This window comes from Manis pentadactyla, chromosome 2 (genome assembly GCF_030020395.1).
Source record: "Manis pentadactyla isolate mManPen7 chromosome 2, mManPen7.hap1, whole genome shotgun sequence".
In the NCBI taxonomy this organism is placed as follows: Eukaryota; Metazoa; Chordata; class Mammalia; order Pholidota; family Manidae; genus Manis; species Manis pentadactyla.
In genome coordinates, this window is record NC_080020.1 from 130140978 (window position 1) to 130158234 (window position 17257).

Consider the following 17257-nt stretch of genomic DNA (forward strand, 5'->3'; position numbering starts at 1 on the left):
GGACTGCACGTTTCCCACTGAATCTGACAGTCTTCCAGTTCCCTCTTCTATTTTCTTTTTCTCCCCTCTTCTATTTTTAAGGACCCTTTTGTGATTATGCTGGGTCCACCTGGAGAACCCAGAATACTCTCCCTCTTTCAAGGTCAGAGGATTAGTATCTTAATTCTTACCCGCCATTTTTTTCTCCTTGCCATTTAACCCAACTTATTCACAGGTTCTGGGGATTAGAACAGACATCTTGGAGGGCCTGGCAGAAGGAGCTTTATTCTACCTACTGCACATAAAATACACATGAAAATACACATTAAATACACCACAGTTTAATATTTTTGTGACAGTTCATCAGTTGCCTTAATGTATACAATTTATCTGTTTTATCTGTATAAAACATTAAACTGGCCAGCTGCAACAGTAACAAAAAAAATGTAAAGCTATATAAAACAAATTGTACAACATTATAAAGTAGTGGTTATGTGTGTATGTGTTTATATAAGTATATATAAAACTATACATGTATACATGTGTATGTATGTGTGTAGCATGTGTATATACATGCACACATATATGTATACACACAGTACACTATACACAAACACACACATAATTTTAGTTAATCAAGTGGTTCTAGAAAATCAGTTACCATAAGGATTCCTGGGAAGGTAATGCTAATAAAATAAGGCCATATTTATGAAGATCCAAAATCAGTCAAAGACAAGATTCTTAATGACAAACATAAAGGTTAGAGATAAATTCTTCCTTTCTGGTTAGTCCTTTTTCCCTACTCATTTTCTTTTTGCTTTTTTTCTGTTGTTGTACTGTTCAAATTAAATGTCCTCATGCTCTTAAAGGCACACTGTGTGTGACATGACCAGAGACCTTATGAAAAAGGTCAAACCACCAACCCATAATATACCAGTGCAGCTGCCTTGGAGAAATCACTAAAAACAAAGGAAGACCATAGTGTGCTTCTCTGCCCAGTGTACCTGTGATTCCGGAGAAGACAGTCCTAATTCCTTCCATGGCTACAACACTAGCTTTGGTTTTCAAGACACTTTACTTGCAAGAGTGGCCTCTGTCACTGGTGAGAGCCAGTACCCAGTTTATGCAGGACTTAAAAGACGGGAATGTGGTAGTGGCAGTCATTCTCAGTCAGCAGGGAGATCTCTGGCCACTCCCGGAGTGGCAATTCCGGGTAGCAGACTTCAAAGTCTCTGGAGTTGAACTTGAACAGTCTGAACACTTTTATCTTTACTTCAAGGGAATATCCAAGTATAAACATGTCAATCTGGGGAAGAGATGAAAGAGAGGTCACAATACACATTTCCAAATTCCTAACCACCCACCAGTGGAAGGAGTGTGTTCTTCTGCAGCTCATGAATAAGGTACTTGTTTACAGACCCACACATCCATCACTGAGTGGGCACAGAGTCAGGGGCCAATGTCCACGATGTGGAAGGCAGGGGACAAGCAGAGGAACATCTCTGTAGACTAACGTGAAGAAATCACAGGGAAAAGCCATTTGAAAAAAAAACTAATCAAATATAAAGGAAGGCTCACAATAAAAATGTTTTTCTATCAGTTTTATATCATTTTACATCAATTTTTATAAAAATGTTAGATCATTCTGTGCACCTTCTAGGAAACCAAAGCAAAACAAAACCCCTTTTCTATGGGAATATAAAAAGCATTATCCAGATTTTAAAATGTCAATAATTTCTATTCATCTCAGGAAGTAACCAAATGCTTTCCCAAAAGTCCTCATTTTCCAGGTGGTCTCTCTTGTGGCTAACCCCGGTGGTAGGAGAATCTGTTACCATCTGAGAGTACATGGGAGGTCAGAAAGGCTCCTGGAGCCGGTGCTCTCTGGGCCACAGGGCCAGAGAGACAGCAACCAGCACGGAGCAGCGAGACTTACTACTCCTCATCTGAGGGGCAATAAAATCAACCCACTACCTCTTGGCAGCTGTCTTCACCACTGCTGAGCGTGAACGCCAAAGGCCCATGTGCTCAAGTATTGCCAATGTTGTCCTTAATTAAACACACATGATTCTTCCACGCCGTTTACCTGCTCTAGTCCACACGTGTCACCTACAGAATTTAGGTGGTTCATCATGAAGCTCAAAGGGTCGGATGATGTTTCCCGGGAAAACAGGAGGTGAAAAATACTGGGAATGACTTTGTTCATCTTCATTTGTTCATGAACTTCGGTGACTTGATAGAGCATGATGAACTTTAAGGCTTCATAAAGTTTATATTCCAGAGTAGCATCAGAAAAAAGGATGTTGCACATACTTCCTCTCTTGTGATAATCTTTAATTCCACTAAATTCAGTCCACTAAAAACACAGATGTAAGGGTGAAATTTAGAAGGGTAAAGGCAAATACACACACTGTTGTGTAATTTTTAAAGGACTGATAAAATAAACTGAAGATTAATAGAGTGGAATTTTAACTTTTCATTTCAAATCTTTTGACCCTGATTTTTTTAAACCATAAGTATATATAACTTTTATAATAACTGGTTTAAGTGAAACATTTTTTCAAGAAAGCATACCTATAAGATAAAATACCAAACAAGTCAGGTTCTTAAAATTGCTCAAGTAGTTAGGTTACACAAAGGATATTCCAGAGATGAACAGGACTAACTAGTGTTCGTCAATGCTCACCAGGTGCCAGGCATAGTTTAAAGCACTCTATGTATATTAACTCTTTGAATCTTCACAATATCAACACAGGGGAGATACTATTCATATTTCAATTTTACAGATCAGAAAACTATGGCACAGAAATGTTACGATATTTCCCAAAGAGGATTTACTCCAACAATCCAAAATCTGTGTCTTTATCAAATCGCCACTACCACATTGCTGTGGAAAAACTCTTGATCAAATTATAACAAATTATGTGCTGTCGCCAAGTTATCAATAGGGCATGTTCCAGAAGGGCATTTCTGAATGCCTTCTCTGGATCTTGCAGCATGTTTTATTGGGGAAACAAAGGAATGTGAATGTTAAGGTTTCATGGCCAGTCACAAAGGCCTCCTGTGGATAAAGTTAAGGTTCCTGTGGCCAGGTTGGCCAGCTCACTACACACATGTGGGCAATACGTTGTTATTGACTCTATATAAAGAGCCCTGCCCAGCACTCTGGGCAACATGGTGGCATGGATACAAGGCTACAGGAGAGCAGAGGCTGGAGAGGTGGCAGCGCCGAGGACAGAGGCCCAGAGGACGGCTGTGTGGGACAGAGGGGCCCAGAGGCAGAGGACGGCTTGCTGCATGCAGACTCGCTCTGAGTAGATGGGATTTTAGTGACTGACTTGCCACCATGGAAATAAAGTTGGTTATAACCCTTTCACCTGAAGAACGTTCTACTGTCATTTCTTTGGTCACACTGAATCCACAGTGAACGTGTCCGGGGCTGAAACCCATTGGCAAAACACCTCCTTAACCCATACCAGGCCTAATTCACAGAACAACACTGCTCTCTTTCATTACTTGGAAGGAGAAAGAGGAACAAGGGAAGGAGATCATCAGTTACTAGAAGTATTTCTGCCGGCACTGCCTGCGTACACAACATAACGTGATGTGCCTGCCGCTAGAGGAGAGTGGCTGCACTTCGGATGCACACTTTCATTCCTAGTCTTTTTTGCCCCCTACACACTCACCTGTGTTTTCAGTAATTCCACACATTTACGTAATTTTCCAAATACGTTCGAACCTGTATACTTCTCAGGACCAAAACTGTATTGCTGGATCCAATTACACCCTTGTGAAAAGAGCAGTTTTTCAGGAAGCTTGAAAAGGAGTAGATGCCAGCAATGATTAGTATCTTAACATTTATTACACACAATTTGGAATGCATCATGGCACATAATCTTATCTCATTTAGCAATCTTCATTTTAAAAGATTAATAACAATTAAGTAAAAACAGTTTTTTTCCCTTAGATTTGTGGATTGATTTGGATCATATTCTTAAATTCATGATTTCACAACTGATAAAAACCTAAATGAAGATGATGTCTACAGAAAACAATGTTTTTAGGTAAACCACTTCCAAAACTTCCTAGGTTTATCTCTTTAGAAATTATTTTTAACCAAACAATGTAACATAGTACACCAGGAAACACATGGATTTGGGAAGGTATACTTTGGGGTTCAAACCTGTCACTTACCAGCTGAGAGATGACTCAACCAGCCCAGATTATTTAACCTCTTAGCCTCATCCTCCTCTGTAAATCAAGGACAATATTATCTATTCTGCACGACTCTTGTTGGGATTAAGTAAGATTAAGGAATACAGAAGAATCGGATCCATCTTCAGTATCCAACACACGTTCCCACCCGCCTGGGCTAGTGCAGTGAAGGATCTCAGTATATTCTCTGTCCCCAGCACCCAGCAGCAGGGATATCACACTGCACGGAGTTGATAAGGACTTGCTAGATGAAATGAAACTAGAAAAACAACTCTAAATAAAAAATGTTAAGGGAAGTGAGCGTGTACAGCTACATATATGCATTTACTTTATATTTCTTTGCTCCTCCATCCTTGAGTGTCCTAGATTAGGCATACTACATGTAAACTAAAAATTTAGGTCATTCATCAAGAATGTACTGTCTTACACTGTTAAGAAAAATGAAAAAACAAAGGCATAGACTGGAAAGTATTTGCAAATTACATATCTGATAAAGCACTTGTACTCAGAATATATAAAGAACTCTCAAAACTCAACCAATAATAACAACACAAACAACGCAATAAAAATGGGCAAAAGATTTCAACAGACCCTTCTCCAAAAAGTTACTACAGATGGTAAATATGCACAAGATACTCAATTGAAAAATGAGTATCTATGAAAAGTAAATATGAAAAGATACTAAACAATATTACTCATTAGGAGAATACAAACTTAAAGCACAATGATACTGATGCACACTTACTAGAATGCTAACACAAAAAAAACTGACAATACTGGTGAGGATGTCGAGCAACTGGAACTCTTAATTATTACTGGTAGGAAAGCAAAATGGCAGAGGTTCTCTGGAAAAGAGACTGGCAGGTTCTTATAAAGGTAAACATACACCTACCATATGACCCAAGAACCTCCCTCCTGGGCATTTACCCAAAAGGAATGAAAACGTATGTTCATACAAAATTGTGTATGGAAATATTTATAGCAGCTTTATTCACAGCTATCAAAAACTGCACACAATCCAGATGCTCTTCAACTGGTGAATGGATAAACAAACTATGTTATGTTTCTGTCAAGGAATACCATTCAACAATAAATAAGAATGAATTAAAAATTCGTGGAACAACATGTATGAATTGCAAATGTGTTATGCTAAGTTAAAAAACTCAGGTTCAAAGGCTACACACCAGAGAGTTGCTTTTATGTAACATTCTGGAAATAAAAACTATAGGGACAGATGACATATTGTGGTCACCTGGGGCTGTGAGTGAGAGAAGGTGTGACTACAAAGGGATACGAGGGAATCTTCTAGGGTGGTGGTTACATACTGCATGCATATGTCAAAACTCAAGTAGCATAAAAGGAGAATTTTAGTTGATCACCTTCCTTATAAAGGACAGATGCCCTTCTCAGGAACAGATGGTGGCATTAAAAACAAACACACACAACTGAGTGAGACAATCTTTCTGTGATGGTTTACTTGCGGGCTGACATGAGAGGCAGAGGCCTGGGCTAAGGGGCCTCTCGCTGCTCCTCCATCTCATGATGTCCTGAGTACAAGCTGCCCATCGAAGACCTGGAGCACCCGTGTTGTAGTTATTGTCCCCAGGACATTTCCACGGTCCCACTGTGAGGACGTACCTTAACAATGTCTTTTTCTTTCATCCAGGATGGAAAAGAGAGGCCATGGCTGAATATCTGAAATAACACTGATCTTAGTGCATCATAGTTGTCTCTCTTTACTTGTCGCACACATTTTATGTGACGCCGCCAGAACAGCTCCTCATAAGCCTAAGAGCACAAAGAGGAAAAGTTATTTTTCAATTGCATTGGGTAAGAGAATAAAGAAAGTGAATTTACTGTATTTTCAGTGAGGTATTACGCCCAAATAAAGTGGACAACATAAACAAAAACAATTATGAATTATCAATGTGATCATATGTCATTTTAAAGTGACTTTTGTGAGTATGGAATACAAGTCATGCTATTTTAGTTGATAAATTCCTGGAAGGCCTGGGCTAGGGATTGTCATTGTAGGAAGATGATGGATACAACTTGACTACAGTGAAAAATACTACATACTTTTAATTTTAAGACCATGCTAAGGAGTATTTTAAATGTTGCTAGGAATATTTATCAAGATTAGTCCAATGGAAATTTCTAAAAACCCTCAAAATATTTTATGTCCATGTGCCCAATACCTTCAGAGGTCTCCACTGGATGTGGAGAAAGTTAATAGACCTGGCCACGAGGGAGCTGAAAAGAGTACCATGCTCAAGTTTCCTGAAATTACAGGCCTAATTTACCCAAGTCCTCGAGGGCACTAGCTCTAGGTAAGGCCCAAAGCCAATGTGGAGCACCTGTTGGGCTTTTTAATTTGAGCCACAATTGTTCATTGCGTCACATTTGGTATTAGCTTATCTTTGAATTTAGTAAAGCAGAATGGAATGTTTGTTCCCTGATTTTTACACACAAATTCTCCATCTTCCATGACCTTTATAAACAGACACACCTTCCTCATCAGCTTGGCACGGGGTGTCTCTCCTTTCCATTCTCTTGCACAATAGCTGAGTAAATCAACTTCTGCCTCCACACTAAGGTTCCCTGGACCAAACAAAAACAAAAGGCAGTTAATCTTCCCTTTCTTCTTCCTTCTTGAACCCTTTCCGCACATTAATAATAAGGAAACATGCATGAAAATATTTACTTTTGAATTTTCTCTGCAGATATCCAATCCACCTAAAATATAAAGGGAACAATTATATCAAAATTACATTTTGAATAGCAAGGGTATTTGAAATTTAAAGATGATACAACCACCTACCATTTCAGTCGGTGCCCTAAATATAACTGTAGCCTTCTGAAGCAGCAGAGGACAGCCATCAGACAGGAAACTGCTGACGTCACCAAGCCCTTGGCTCTTCTCCATGCAGCATCTAAGGTGTGGCTGGGGGCCAACGTCCAGGAGTGGACTTGGTCATGTCCTACAGTAATTAAATAAAAAGGCACACTACAATCACATAAGTCTGCTTTGTTTAAGGGGGAGAAATACACATTGGATAATTTTACCTGAAAAGTTGTCTACCACTGATTTACACCAACATTTTTTAAAGTGTTCAAAAATTCTATCTACAGATTAAAGACATGCCTAGTTCTCCTACAGTCAGTGTCATAAATAAGAATATCTTTTTCCACAAAATTCAAGAGGAATAGTGACTGCAAAGAGTATGGGTTTCAGAATCCCTAGCACCTGAATTCAGAGCCTGCTTCTCTGGAGTCTCCAGCTAAAGAACCATGGGAAACCTCACTTCACTTACCCTGTATTGTCCTGACTGTATAATGGGGATAAAAATACTGACCTTACTGGGGAAGGATGAAATTATTTAAGAACCAGCACAGTGTGCCGCGCACTGTGTTAAGTATCTGCTGACTTCAAGAATGATCTCAGGGGTTCTGCTGGGCAGTGAGCACACAGGAGGCAATCACACCAGGAGCCTCTAGCAGTGTGGCCACCATCCCATTTTGCCCACTTTGATATTCTTACACCATTATGGGCCATACCTGTGGCAACACCTTAACATGCAGAATGAGAGACTCAAACAGCAGGCACACAGACACTTCAGAAAGTGGGCCATTTAGAAATCAGATGGAAACAGATGTGTTGCTTATCACACACACACTGAGTTCTGATTTGACAAGAGAGAAAATTAACAGGCCTGGGGAGCTCAAACTGTGTCCTTGTAATCTTTTACTATGTGCAGCAGATTACTCACTAATTATATTACATCTGAGCATGTAAAATGCTGAAGTACAAATGAGGAAAAGAACTTCTGAATAGTGGCCAAACTTCCTGGGGTTCATTGCAAAGTATTTCCTCCAAGTACATGGTTTAGTAAAATACCAATGATAACTGCAGTAAAAGCTCCATCAGTACAGAACATATTATTTTTCCTTTTTGATAATATGGATATTTGATGTATATTGACACTCTCAAAAAAGAAGGAATTTATCAGCAAATAAAGAAATGAAGTTGCCAGCAAATGAAAATATACATATTTACAATTACTTACTAGGATATTTTCATAAACAAGTGCTTATCTGTTTAGAAAAGTTGATTAGCTGTTCATTATATATTTACTGCTGCCTAGCTATCTAGTAAAGTTTTTCATGAACTGTTTAAAAATGTAAAGCTCAAAAGATGGCGGCATGAGAGGTGAGACAGAGGCTCCTTCCTAAAACTGCATATAATATGAAAATATAATTACTATAACTAATCCTGAAAGAGCAACAGGAAAGAGGGCTGTGCCAGACTGCATACACCTGGAAAAAAGAATAAACCTAATGGAACAGGGTAACTTACCAAAGCTGTGGTCTCGGGGAGATCCCAAGCCCTTCCCCCACCCCAGCTCACCTGCAGGAGGAAGACAAATGGAGCGGGGAGGTTGTGGAGGCCTGGGACTGCTGAACACCTAACTCCAGATATCTGTTCTGGGAGCACAAACCTACATCTCATGGTGCTTTCATGATACTCATGTGACTAGGGGCGTTGGAAAGCTAAGACAGGCAGAATACCTGGAGAGACTGAGATTCCAGCTGCTTGTGGAAAACAGGGATCCATATCCAGCTGCCTTTGGGACAAAAGAAAGGCAGGCAGTCTGAGACTTCCTAAAAGCGGCAAGGAAGGCACAGAGCTTACTGCTCAGGAGAAAGGACAGGTAGACAGTATTGTCCTGGTGCACTCTGCCCAGCAGGTTGGGAACTTTCATGATCTTCAGGCGCTCTCTGGCTGGCTATGCAGCTTCAAGGCTCCCCTCTGTGATACACTGCCTGCTGCACCTTCCTCCAGGACAGTCGCACCTGGTTCGCAAACTGGCAAATGCTGCCCTGGCATCAGGCCAGCCAGAGGGAAGCCCTGCCTAAAGCAGCTACAAACACAAAGCATAGAGGCTTACACCTGTGTGTATGGCCCACTGGCTCTGGCAGTGGAGACTGGCATAGCAGCCAGGAAGTAGGAAACAGCTCTTTCCTCCCCCCAAGCACCAACACTGCTCCTCTGCAACCCCTGACATTGTTCCAGGGGCTGAGCAGCTCTAGAGAGTAGAGCTTCTGGGCAGTAGAGGGCACCACATACAAACAGGAAATGTCAAAGGAACCTGGTTCAAAGCAAAATTATGAATACACCAGAGAAAGATTCAAATGAAATCAACCTCATGAATTCCTGAAAGAGATTTCAAAATAAAAATCATTAATATGCTCATGGAGGTACAGAAAAATATTCAAGAACTCAGGAATGAATTCTGGTCAGAGATCCAATCATTATGGAACACAGTATCAGAAACGAAACATACAATAGAAGGTTTTAAAAGAAGATTAGATATGGTGAAGGAGATGATAAATAAAATAGAAATTAGAGAAGAGGAATACAAAGATGCTGAGGCACAGAGAGAAAAAAGAATCACTAAGAATCAAAGAACACTGAGAGAACTGTGTGACTAATCCAAATGGAACAATATTCGCATTATAGGGGTACGAGAAGAAGAAGAAAGAGAAAAAGGGTTAGAAAGTGTCTTTGAGGAGGTAATTGCTGAAAACTTCCCCTATCTGGGGAAGGAGATAGTCTCTCAGGCCACAGAGGTGCACAGATCTCCCAACACAAGGGATCCAAGGAAGACAACACCAAGACATATAATAATTAAAATGACAAAGATTAAGGATAAGGACAGACTATTAAAAGCAGCCAGAGAGAGAAATAAGATCACATACAAAGAAAAGCCCATCAGGCTATCATTGGACCTCTCAGCAGAAACCTTATAGACCAGAAGGGAGTGGCATGATGTATTCAATGCAATGAAGCAGAAGGGCCTCGAACCAAGAATACTTTATCCAGCAAGATTATCATTTAAATTTGAAGGAGGGATTCAACAATTTCCAGATGAGCAAAAGCTGAGAGAATTTACCTCCCACAGACCACCTCTACAGTGTATTTTGGAGGGACTGCTATAGATGGAAGTGTTCCTAAGGTTTAATAGCTTTCACCAGAGGTAATAAAACCACAGTAGAGAAAGTAGAACAGTTAATTACTAAGCAAATGCAAAATTAAATCAACTATCCCCAAAGTCAATCAAAGGATAGATAAAAGAGTAAAGAATAGGATACCTAATAAATAAAGAATGGAGGAAGAAGAAAAGGAAGAGAAAAAATGAACCTTTAGATTGTGTTCGTAATAGTAAACTAAGTGAGTTAAGTTAGACTCTTAGATAGTGAGGAAGTTAACCTTGAACCTTTGGTAATAAACACGAATCTAAAGCCTGCAATGGCAGTAAGTACATAACTACGATAATCACCCTAAATGTAAATGGTCTGAATGCACTGAATGGAAAAAAAACAAGACCCATCTATATGCTGCCTACAAGAGACTCACTTTAAACCCAAAGATATATCGAGACTAAAAGTGAAGGGATAGAAAAAGGTATTTCATGCAACTAATAGGGAGAAAAAAGCAGGTGTTGCAGTACTTGTATCAAACAAAATAGACTTCAAAATAAAGAAAGTAACAAGAGACAAAGAAGGACATTACATAATGATAAAGGGGCCAATCCAACAAGAAGATATAACCATTATAAATATCTATGCACCCAACACAGGAACACCTACATATGTGAAATATATACTAACAGAATTAAAAGGGGAAATAGAATGCAATGCATTCATTCTAGTAGACTTCAACACTCTACTCACTCTGAAGGACAGATCAACCAGACAGTAAATAAGTAAGGAGACAGAGGTACTGAACAACACAGTAGAACATATGGACCTAACAGACATCTACAGAACTCTACACCCAAAAGCAGCAGAATACACACATTCTTCTCAAGTGCACATGGAACATTTTCAAGAATAGATCATATACTAGGCCACAAAAAGAGCTTCGGTAAATTCAAAAAGATTGAAATTGTACCAACCAGTTTCTAAGACCACAAAGGTATGAAACTAGAAATAAATTATGCAAAGAAAATGAAAAATTCCACAAACACATGGAGGCTTCACAACATTCTCCTAAATAACCAATGGATAAATGACCAAATAAAAACAGAGATCAAGCAATATATGGAGACAAATGACAACAGTAATTCAACACCGCAAAACCTGTGGCATGCAGAGAAGGCTGTGCTAAGAGGAAAGTATATTGCAATACAGGCCCACCTCAGGAAAGAAGAACAATCCCATATGAACAGTCTAAACTCACAATTAATGAAACTAGAAAAAGAAGAACAAATGAGGCCCAAAGTCAGTAGAAGGAGGGACATAATAAAGATTAGAGCAGAAATAAATAAAATCAAGAAGAATAAAACAATAGAAAGAATCAATAAAAGTAAGAGCTGGTTCTTTGAGAAAATAAAATAGATAAACCCCTAGCCAGACTTATCAAGAAAACAAGAGAGTCTACACACATAAACAGAATCAGAAACGAGAAAGGAAAAATCACTATGGACACCATAGAAATACAAAGAATTCTTAGAGAATACTATGAAAAAACATATGCAACAAACTCAATAACCTAGAAGAAATGGACAACTTTCTAGAAAAATACAACCTTCTAAGGCTGACCCAGAAAGAAACAGAAAATCTGAACAGATTACTTATCAGCAAAGAAATTGAACTGGTAATCAAAAAACTACCTAAGAACAAATCCCTGGACCAGATGGCTTCACCGCTGAACTTTATCAAACATTTAGTGAAGACCTAATACCCATCCTCCTTAAAGTTTTCCAAAAAGTAGAACAGGGAATACTCCCAAACTCATTCTATGAGGCCAGCATCACTCTAATACCAAAACCAGGCAAAGACAACACACAAAAAAGAAAATTACAGACCAATATCCCTGATGAACATAGATGCAAAAATACTCAACAAAATATTAGCAAACCGAATTCAAAAATACATCAAAAAGATCATCCATCATGATAAAGTAGGATTTATTACAGGGATGCAAGGATGGCACAACATTTGAAAATCCATCAACATCATACACCACATCAACAAAAAGAAAGACAAAAACCACCTGATCGTCTCCATAGATGCTGAAAAAGCACTTGACAAAATTCAACATCCATTCACAATAAAAACTCTCAACAAAATGGGTATAGAGGGCAAGTACCTCAACATAATAAAGGCCACATATGACAAACCCACAGCCAACATTATACTTAACAGCGAGAAGTTGAAAACTTTTCCTTTAAGATCAGGAACAAGACAAGGATGCCCACTCTCCCCACTTCTATTCAACATAGTACTGGAGGTCCTAGCCACAGCAATCAGACAACACAAAGAAATAAAAGGCATCCAGATTGGCAAGGAAGAAGTTAAACTGTCTCTGTTTGCAGATGACATGATATTGTACATAAAAACCCCTAAAGAATCCACTCCAAAACTACTAGATCTAATATCTGAATTCAGCAAAGTTGCAGGATACAATATTAATACACAGAAATCTGTTGCATTCCTATATACCCTCGATGAACTAGCAGAAAGAGAAATCAGGAAAACAATTCTATTCACAGATGCATCAAAAAGAGTAAAATATCTTGGAATAAACCTAACCAAGGAAGTGAAAGACCTATATTCTGAAAACTGCAAGACACTCATGAGAGAGATTAATGAAGATACCAATAAATGGAAACACATCCCGTGCTCATGGATAAGAATAATTAACATTTTCAAAATGGCCACCCTGCCTAAAGCAATTTACAGATTCAATGCAATTCCTATCAAAATACCAACAGCATTCTTCAATGAACTAGAGAAAATCATCCTATAATTCATATGGAACCACAAAAGACCCTGAATAGCCAAAGCAATCATGAGAAGGAAGAATAAAGCTGGAGGGATTATGCTTCCCAACTTCAAGCTCTACTACAAAGCCACAGTAATCAAGACAATTTGGTACTGGCACAAGAACAGAACCATAGACCAATGGAACAGACTAGAGAGCCCAGATATAAATCCAAGCATATATGGTCAATTAATATATGGTAAAGGAACCATGGACATACAATGGGGAATGACAGCCTCTTCAACAGCTGGTGTTGGTAAAACTGGACAGCTACATGCAAAAGAATGAAACGGGATTATTGTTTAACCCCATACACAAAAGTAAACTTGAAATGGATCAAAGACCTGAATGTAAGTCATGAAACCATAAAACTCTTAGAAGACAACATAGGCAAAAATCTCTCAAATATAAACATGAGCAACTTCTTCCTGAACACATCTCCTCGAGAAAGGGAAACAAAATAAAAAATGAACACATGGGACTACATCAAACTAAAATGCTTCTGTACAGCAAAGGACACCATCAACAGAACAAAAAAGGCATCCTACAGTATGGGGGAATATATTTGTAAACTACATATCCGACAAGGGGTTAACATCCAAAATATATAAAGAACTCACATGCCTTAACAACCAAAAAGCAAATAATCCGATTAAAAAATGGGCAGAGGATATGAAGAGACAATTCTCCAAAGAAGAAATTCAGATGGCCAACAGACACACGAAAAGATGCTCCACATCACTAATCATCAGGGAAATGCAAATTAAAACCATAATGAGATGTCACCTCACACCAGTAAGGATGGCCCACATCGAAAAGACTAAGAACAACAAATGCTGGCGAGGATGCAGACAAAGGGGAACCCTCCTACACTGCTGGTGGGACTGTAAGCTAGCTCAACCATTGTGGAAAGCAATATGGATGTTCTTCAAAAAACTAAAAATAGAAATACTATTTGACCCGGGAATCCCATTCCTTGGAATTTACCCAAAGAATACAAGTTCTCAGATTCAAAATGACATATGCACCCCTATGTTATTGCAGCACTATGTACAATAGCCAAGTTATGGAAGCAACCTAAGTGTCCATCGATAGATGAATGGATAAAGAAGATGTGGTACATATACACAATGGAATACTATTCAGCCATAAGAAAGAAACAAATCCTACCATTTGCAACAACATGGTTGAAACTGGAGGATATTATGCTCAGTGAAATAAGCCAGGCAGAGAAAGACAAGCACCAAAATGATTTCCCTCATTTGTGGAGTATAACAACAAAGCAAAACTGAAGTAACAAAACAGCAGCAGACTCCAAGAAGCAACTAGGGGTTACCAAAAGGAGTATGGGAGGGTGGGTTGTGAGGGAGGGAGATGGGGATTGAGGGGTATTATGTTTAGTACACATGGTGTGAGGGGTCACAAGGAAAAAGGTGTAGCACTAAAAAGGCAAATAGTTAATCTATGGCATCTTACCACACTGATGGACAGTGACTGCATTGGGGTATGGGTGGGGACTTGATAATATGGGTAAATGTAGTAACCACATTGTTTTTTCATGTGAAACCTTCATAAGAGTGTATATCAATAATACCTTAGTAAAAAATTGTAAAAAAATGTGAAGCTATACTACTTTTACACCTAGAATTTAGAACTGTACTAATTTAGACTGATTTCCTAACTTTGAAAATTCTGACATATGCAAATATTTTTAGTAAATACTTAAATTTGGGAATGACTCAAATTCTGTCTATGTGATACATAATTTTGTTAATGGCAGTCAAACATTGCTAGAAAAATGAAATTATTTCACATGATTTTGTTTTTCCTCGACATACAAATTGGACATCTTTTCATATCACTACATATAGATCTACATTATTCTTTTTAAAGAATGCCTGTTTCATCATATATATATGTCATCATGCCTTATTGATAAACATTTTTCATTCTTACAAACATTGCTGAGACAAAAATTCTCCTCCAACAGTCCTTGTGGACTTGTGGTAGCGTTTAGGAGAATCCCAAGAGGAATGTCTGGGTCACAGGGTGTCACATTTTATTGCTGAGAGATGCTGCCGAGGCACTTTTCAAAACAAGCCCCAACCAAGCCCCTGCAGCATGTGCAAAAGCCCTGTTTCCCAAAGCCTCGGTACTGATCATGATTTCTCACTGTGGTTTGCATTTCTGTAGTAACAGGTTCACATTTTTTCCTGTGAAAAGCCTTTTAGAGCACCTGCTTGTTTCCACTGGGTGGTGCTCATTTTTGTGTGGACTTGGAGGGCTTGAAGTCAGTGAGGTGGGGTCTGGCTGCTGCCTCTTCAAGGGCACTTTTACTTGTCACAGACTCCACCCAACTTGCTTTCTTTGATGTTATCACTCAGCCCCTTGGAGCATATGATTAAGAGGCCCCTGAACCAGAGCCTTCTCCTAAGCACGAGGCCTCTCCTGCAGCTGGACCCACTACTGATTATGGCTCTCCTAACACACACACACACACTCACACACTCACATGCACACACACTCTTCCCTAGCCTACTACTGTCTTATCCTTTAAATTAAACCCCACCTCCAAACCAAGAAAGGTGATAGGATCAACTTATCAGAAAAAACACACATGAGGGCTCAATACCCATTTCCCATGCAAACCTAGAATACAAGCCTAAACTCCCTTCTACCTAACACCCCCACAGGTTTTGGTCAAATCACTGAAGCCAAAAGGGCCAGGGAGCATCCATGGGGGTTCATGGGGGTGCCAGGAAGAAGTTTGGAGGTGGACTTGTGAAGTCACATGTGAGTGTGCTGCAGCTCACCGACAACCCCAAGGGGTTCATATAATAAATATGACAATACTATAAGCAGTGGGGCTTCTAAGTCACGGGAAACAAAGTACTAGTTTTAGGAGGAAAAAGCATGGCTTCACTGATAACTACAGCTATAATTCAAGCTTCTGCCATCTGCCAGAACCTGTGTTAAGTGCTTTATAGGAATTATCTCCTTTGCTTCTGCAAGTGCTACCCTGGCATAAGGAGGCCCTGGTCCTTTCTCAGCCCTGCACATACACTGCGCAGTGACTTCACCTCCTGAAACTTCTGTTTCTTAACCTATAGATGGAAAACAGTACACAACAGTGCCTGGTACACAGCAAGTGCTCAATGCACACTTGCCCTTACTGTCGTTACTGTGTAGTAACACAAAGCCAGGGGGCTTTAGAGCTGCTGGGACTGTCGAGGGAAATGCTGGGCAGGTGCTGAGCATGCCAGCTGTTGCACCACAGGTCCCCAACACATGTTCCACATTATTTTTATTGCTCTTACTCTAATCACCCTTATCTTGCAGATGAGGAAACTCTGAGGGAGAGAAAGATCAAATAAGTAAGTGGTAAAGCTAGAATTCAAAGTTGGATCAATGTGTTGCCAGAAGCTGCAGGCCTTATCACTTGCCTATCCTGCCTTTGAATTATGGAGCTGAGTAAATCTTTGAGTCAGCTTTGCTACAGCAAGTGGAATTAAGCCTCTTTAAAAAGCATTTAAATTATTTATTTCCTGCATGTGTCAACTGGATCACAACTCACAAACAACAGAGAACACATAAATAAGGCACCTAGCAAGATACTGTGATCACAACTTTGATGATATCATGAGTCAAATCTCAGTTTTGCAGAGAGGGTACAGTTCTCTCTCCAGAATCTCCACGGGGGGGCCTCCTTTGCCAGCCCCGCAAAGAGACTCCAGCCACTGTGCGTTCACTGCCCCTCCCCTGCCACAGAAGCTCTTTCCCTAACAGAGAACTGGCCCTAGGTGGTGCGGACCTGGACAGACAGGGAAGGAGAGAGGATTCCACCACCAGAGAACAAGGGTGAGACACAAAGGGAGTGTGAATGAGCGGGTCTTGGCTGTGAGGGACCTCCGGGAAGGGAGGATTTTGAGAAGAGGCAGAAAAGAGAAGCATGCCAAGAATTACAGATCCGATGTCATTCATGTTTGTCAAGAGACAAAAATGAAATTTCTCCTGAGTACTTTTGGATGGCACCATGTGAGTGGTGCATGAAAGGAGGCTATTTGTAAAGCACAGAGCATCTCTGCTACGCTGGAAATGGATTAACTAGGTCCCATACGGCCCCCTACCACCGGCATACAAAGGTGCTCTGAGGCCCCAGCCCCACGGCCAGAAGTAACACCCAAGCAGTTATGATACCCTTAGGTAAGTACACCAGAACCTCCTGAAATCAAC

General features: G+C 39.8%; 1 protein-coding gene across 2 annotated transcripts in view; it reads right to left on the minus strand.

Moving 5' to 3' along the window:
- Positions 1-301: 301 nt before the first annotated feature.
- Positions 302-17257, minus strand: part of OTULINL (OTU deubiquitinase with linear linkage specificity like) — a 29349-nt gene continuing 12393 nt past the window's right edge. Inside the window, exons 2-8 of one of the 2 annotated variants that reach the window (XM_036896703.2) lie at positions 7016-7175; positions 6899-6930; positions 6704-6795; positions 5833-5982; positions 3666-3794; positions 2066-2335; positions 302-1285 (exon numbers count right to left, since the gene is read on the minus strand). In XM_036896703.2, the coding sequence (XP_036752598.2) occupies positions 1112-1285; positions 2066-2335; positions 3666-3794; positions 5833-5982; positions 6704-6795; positions 6899-6930; positions 7016-7175 (1007 nt within the window). In that variant the 3' untranslated portion in view covers positions 302-1111. The remainder of the gene's footprint in view (positions 1286-2065; positions 2336-3665; positions 3795-5832; positions 5983-6703; positions 6796-6898; positions 6931-7015; positions 7176-17257) is intronic. The other variant, XM_036896705.2, reaches the window with a different exon arrangement.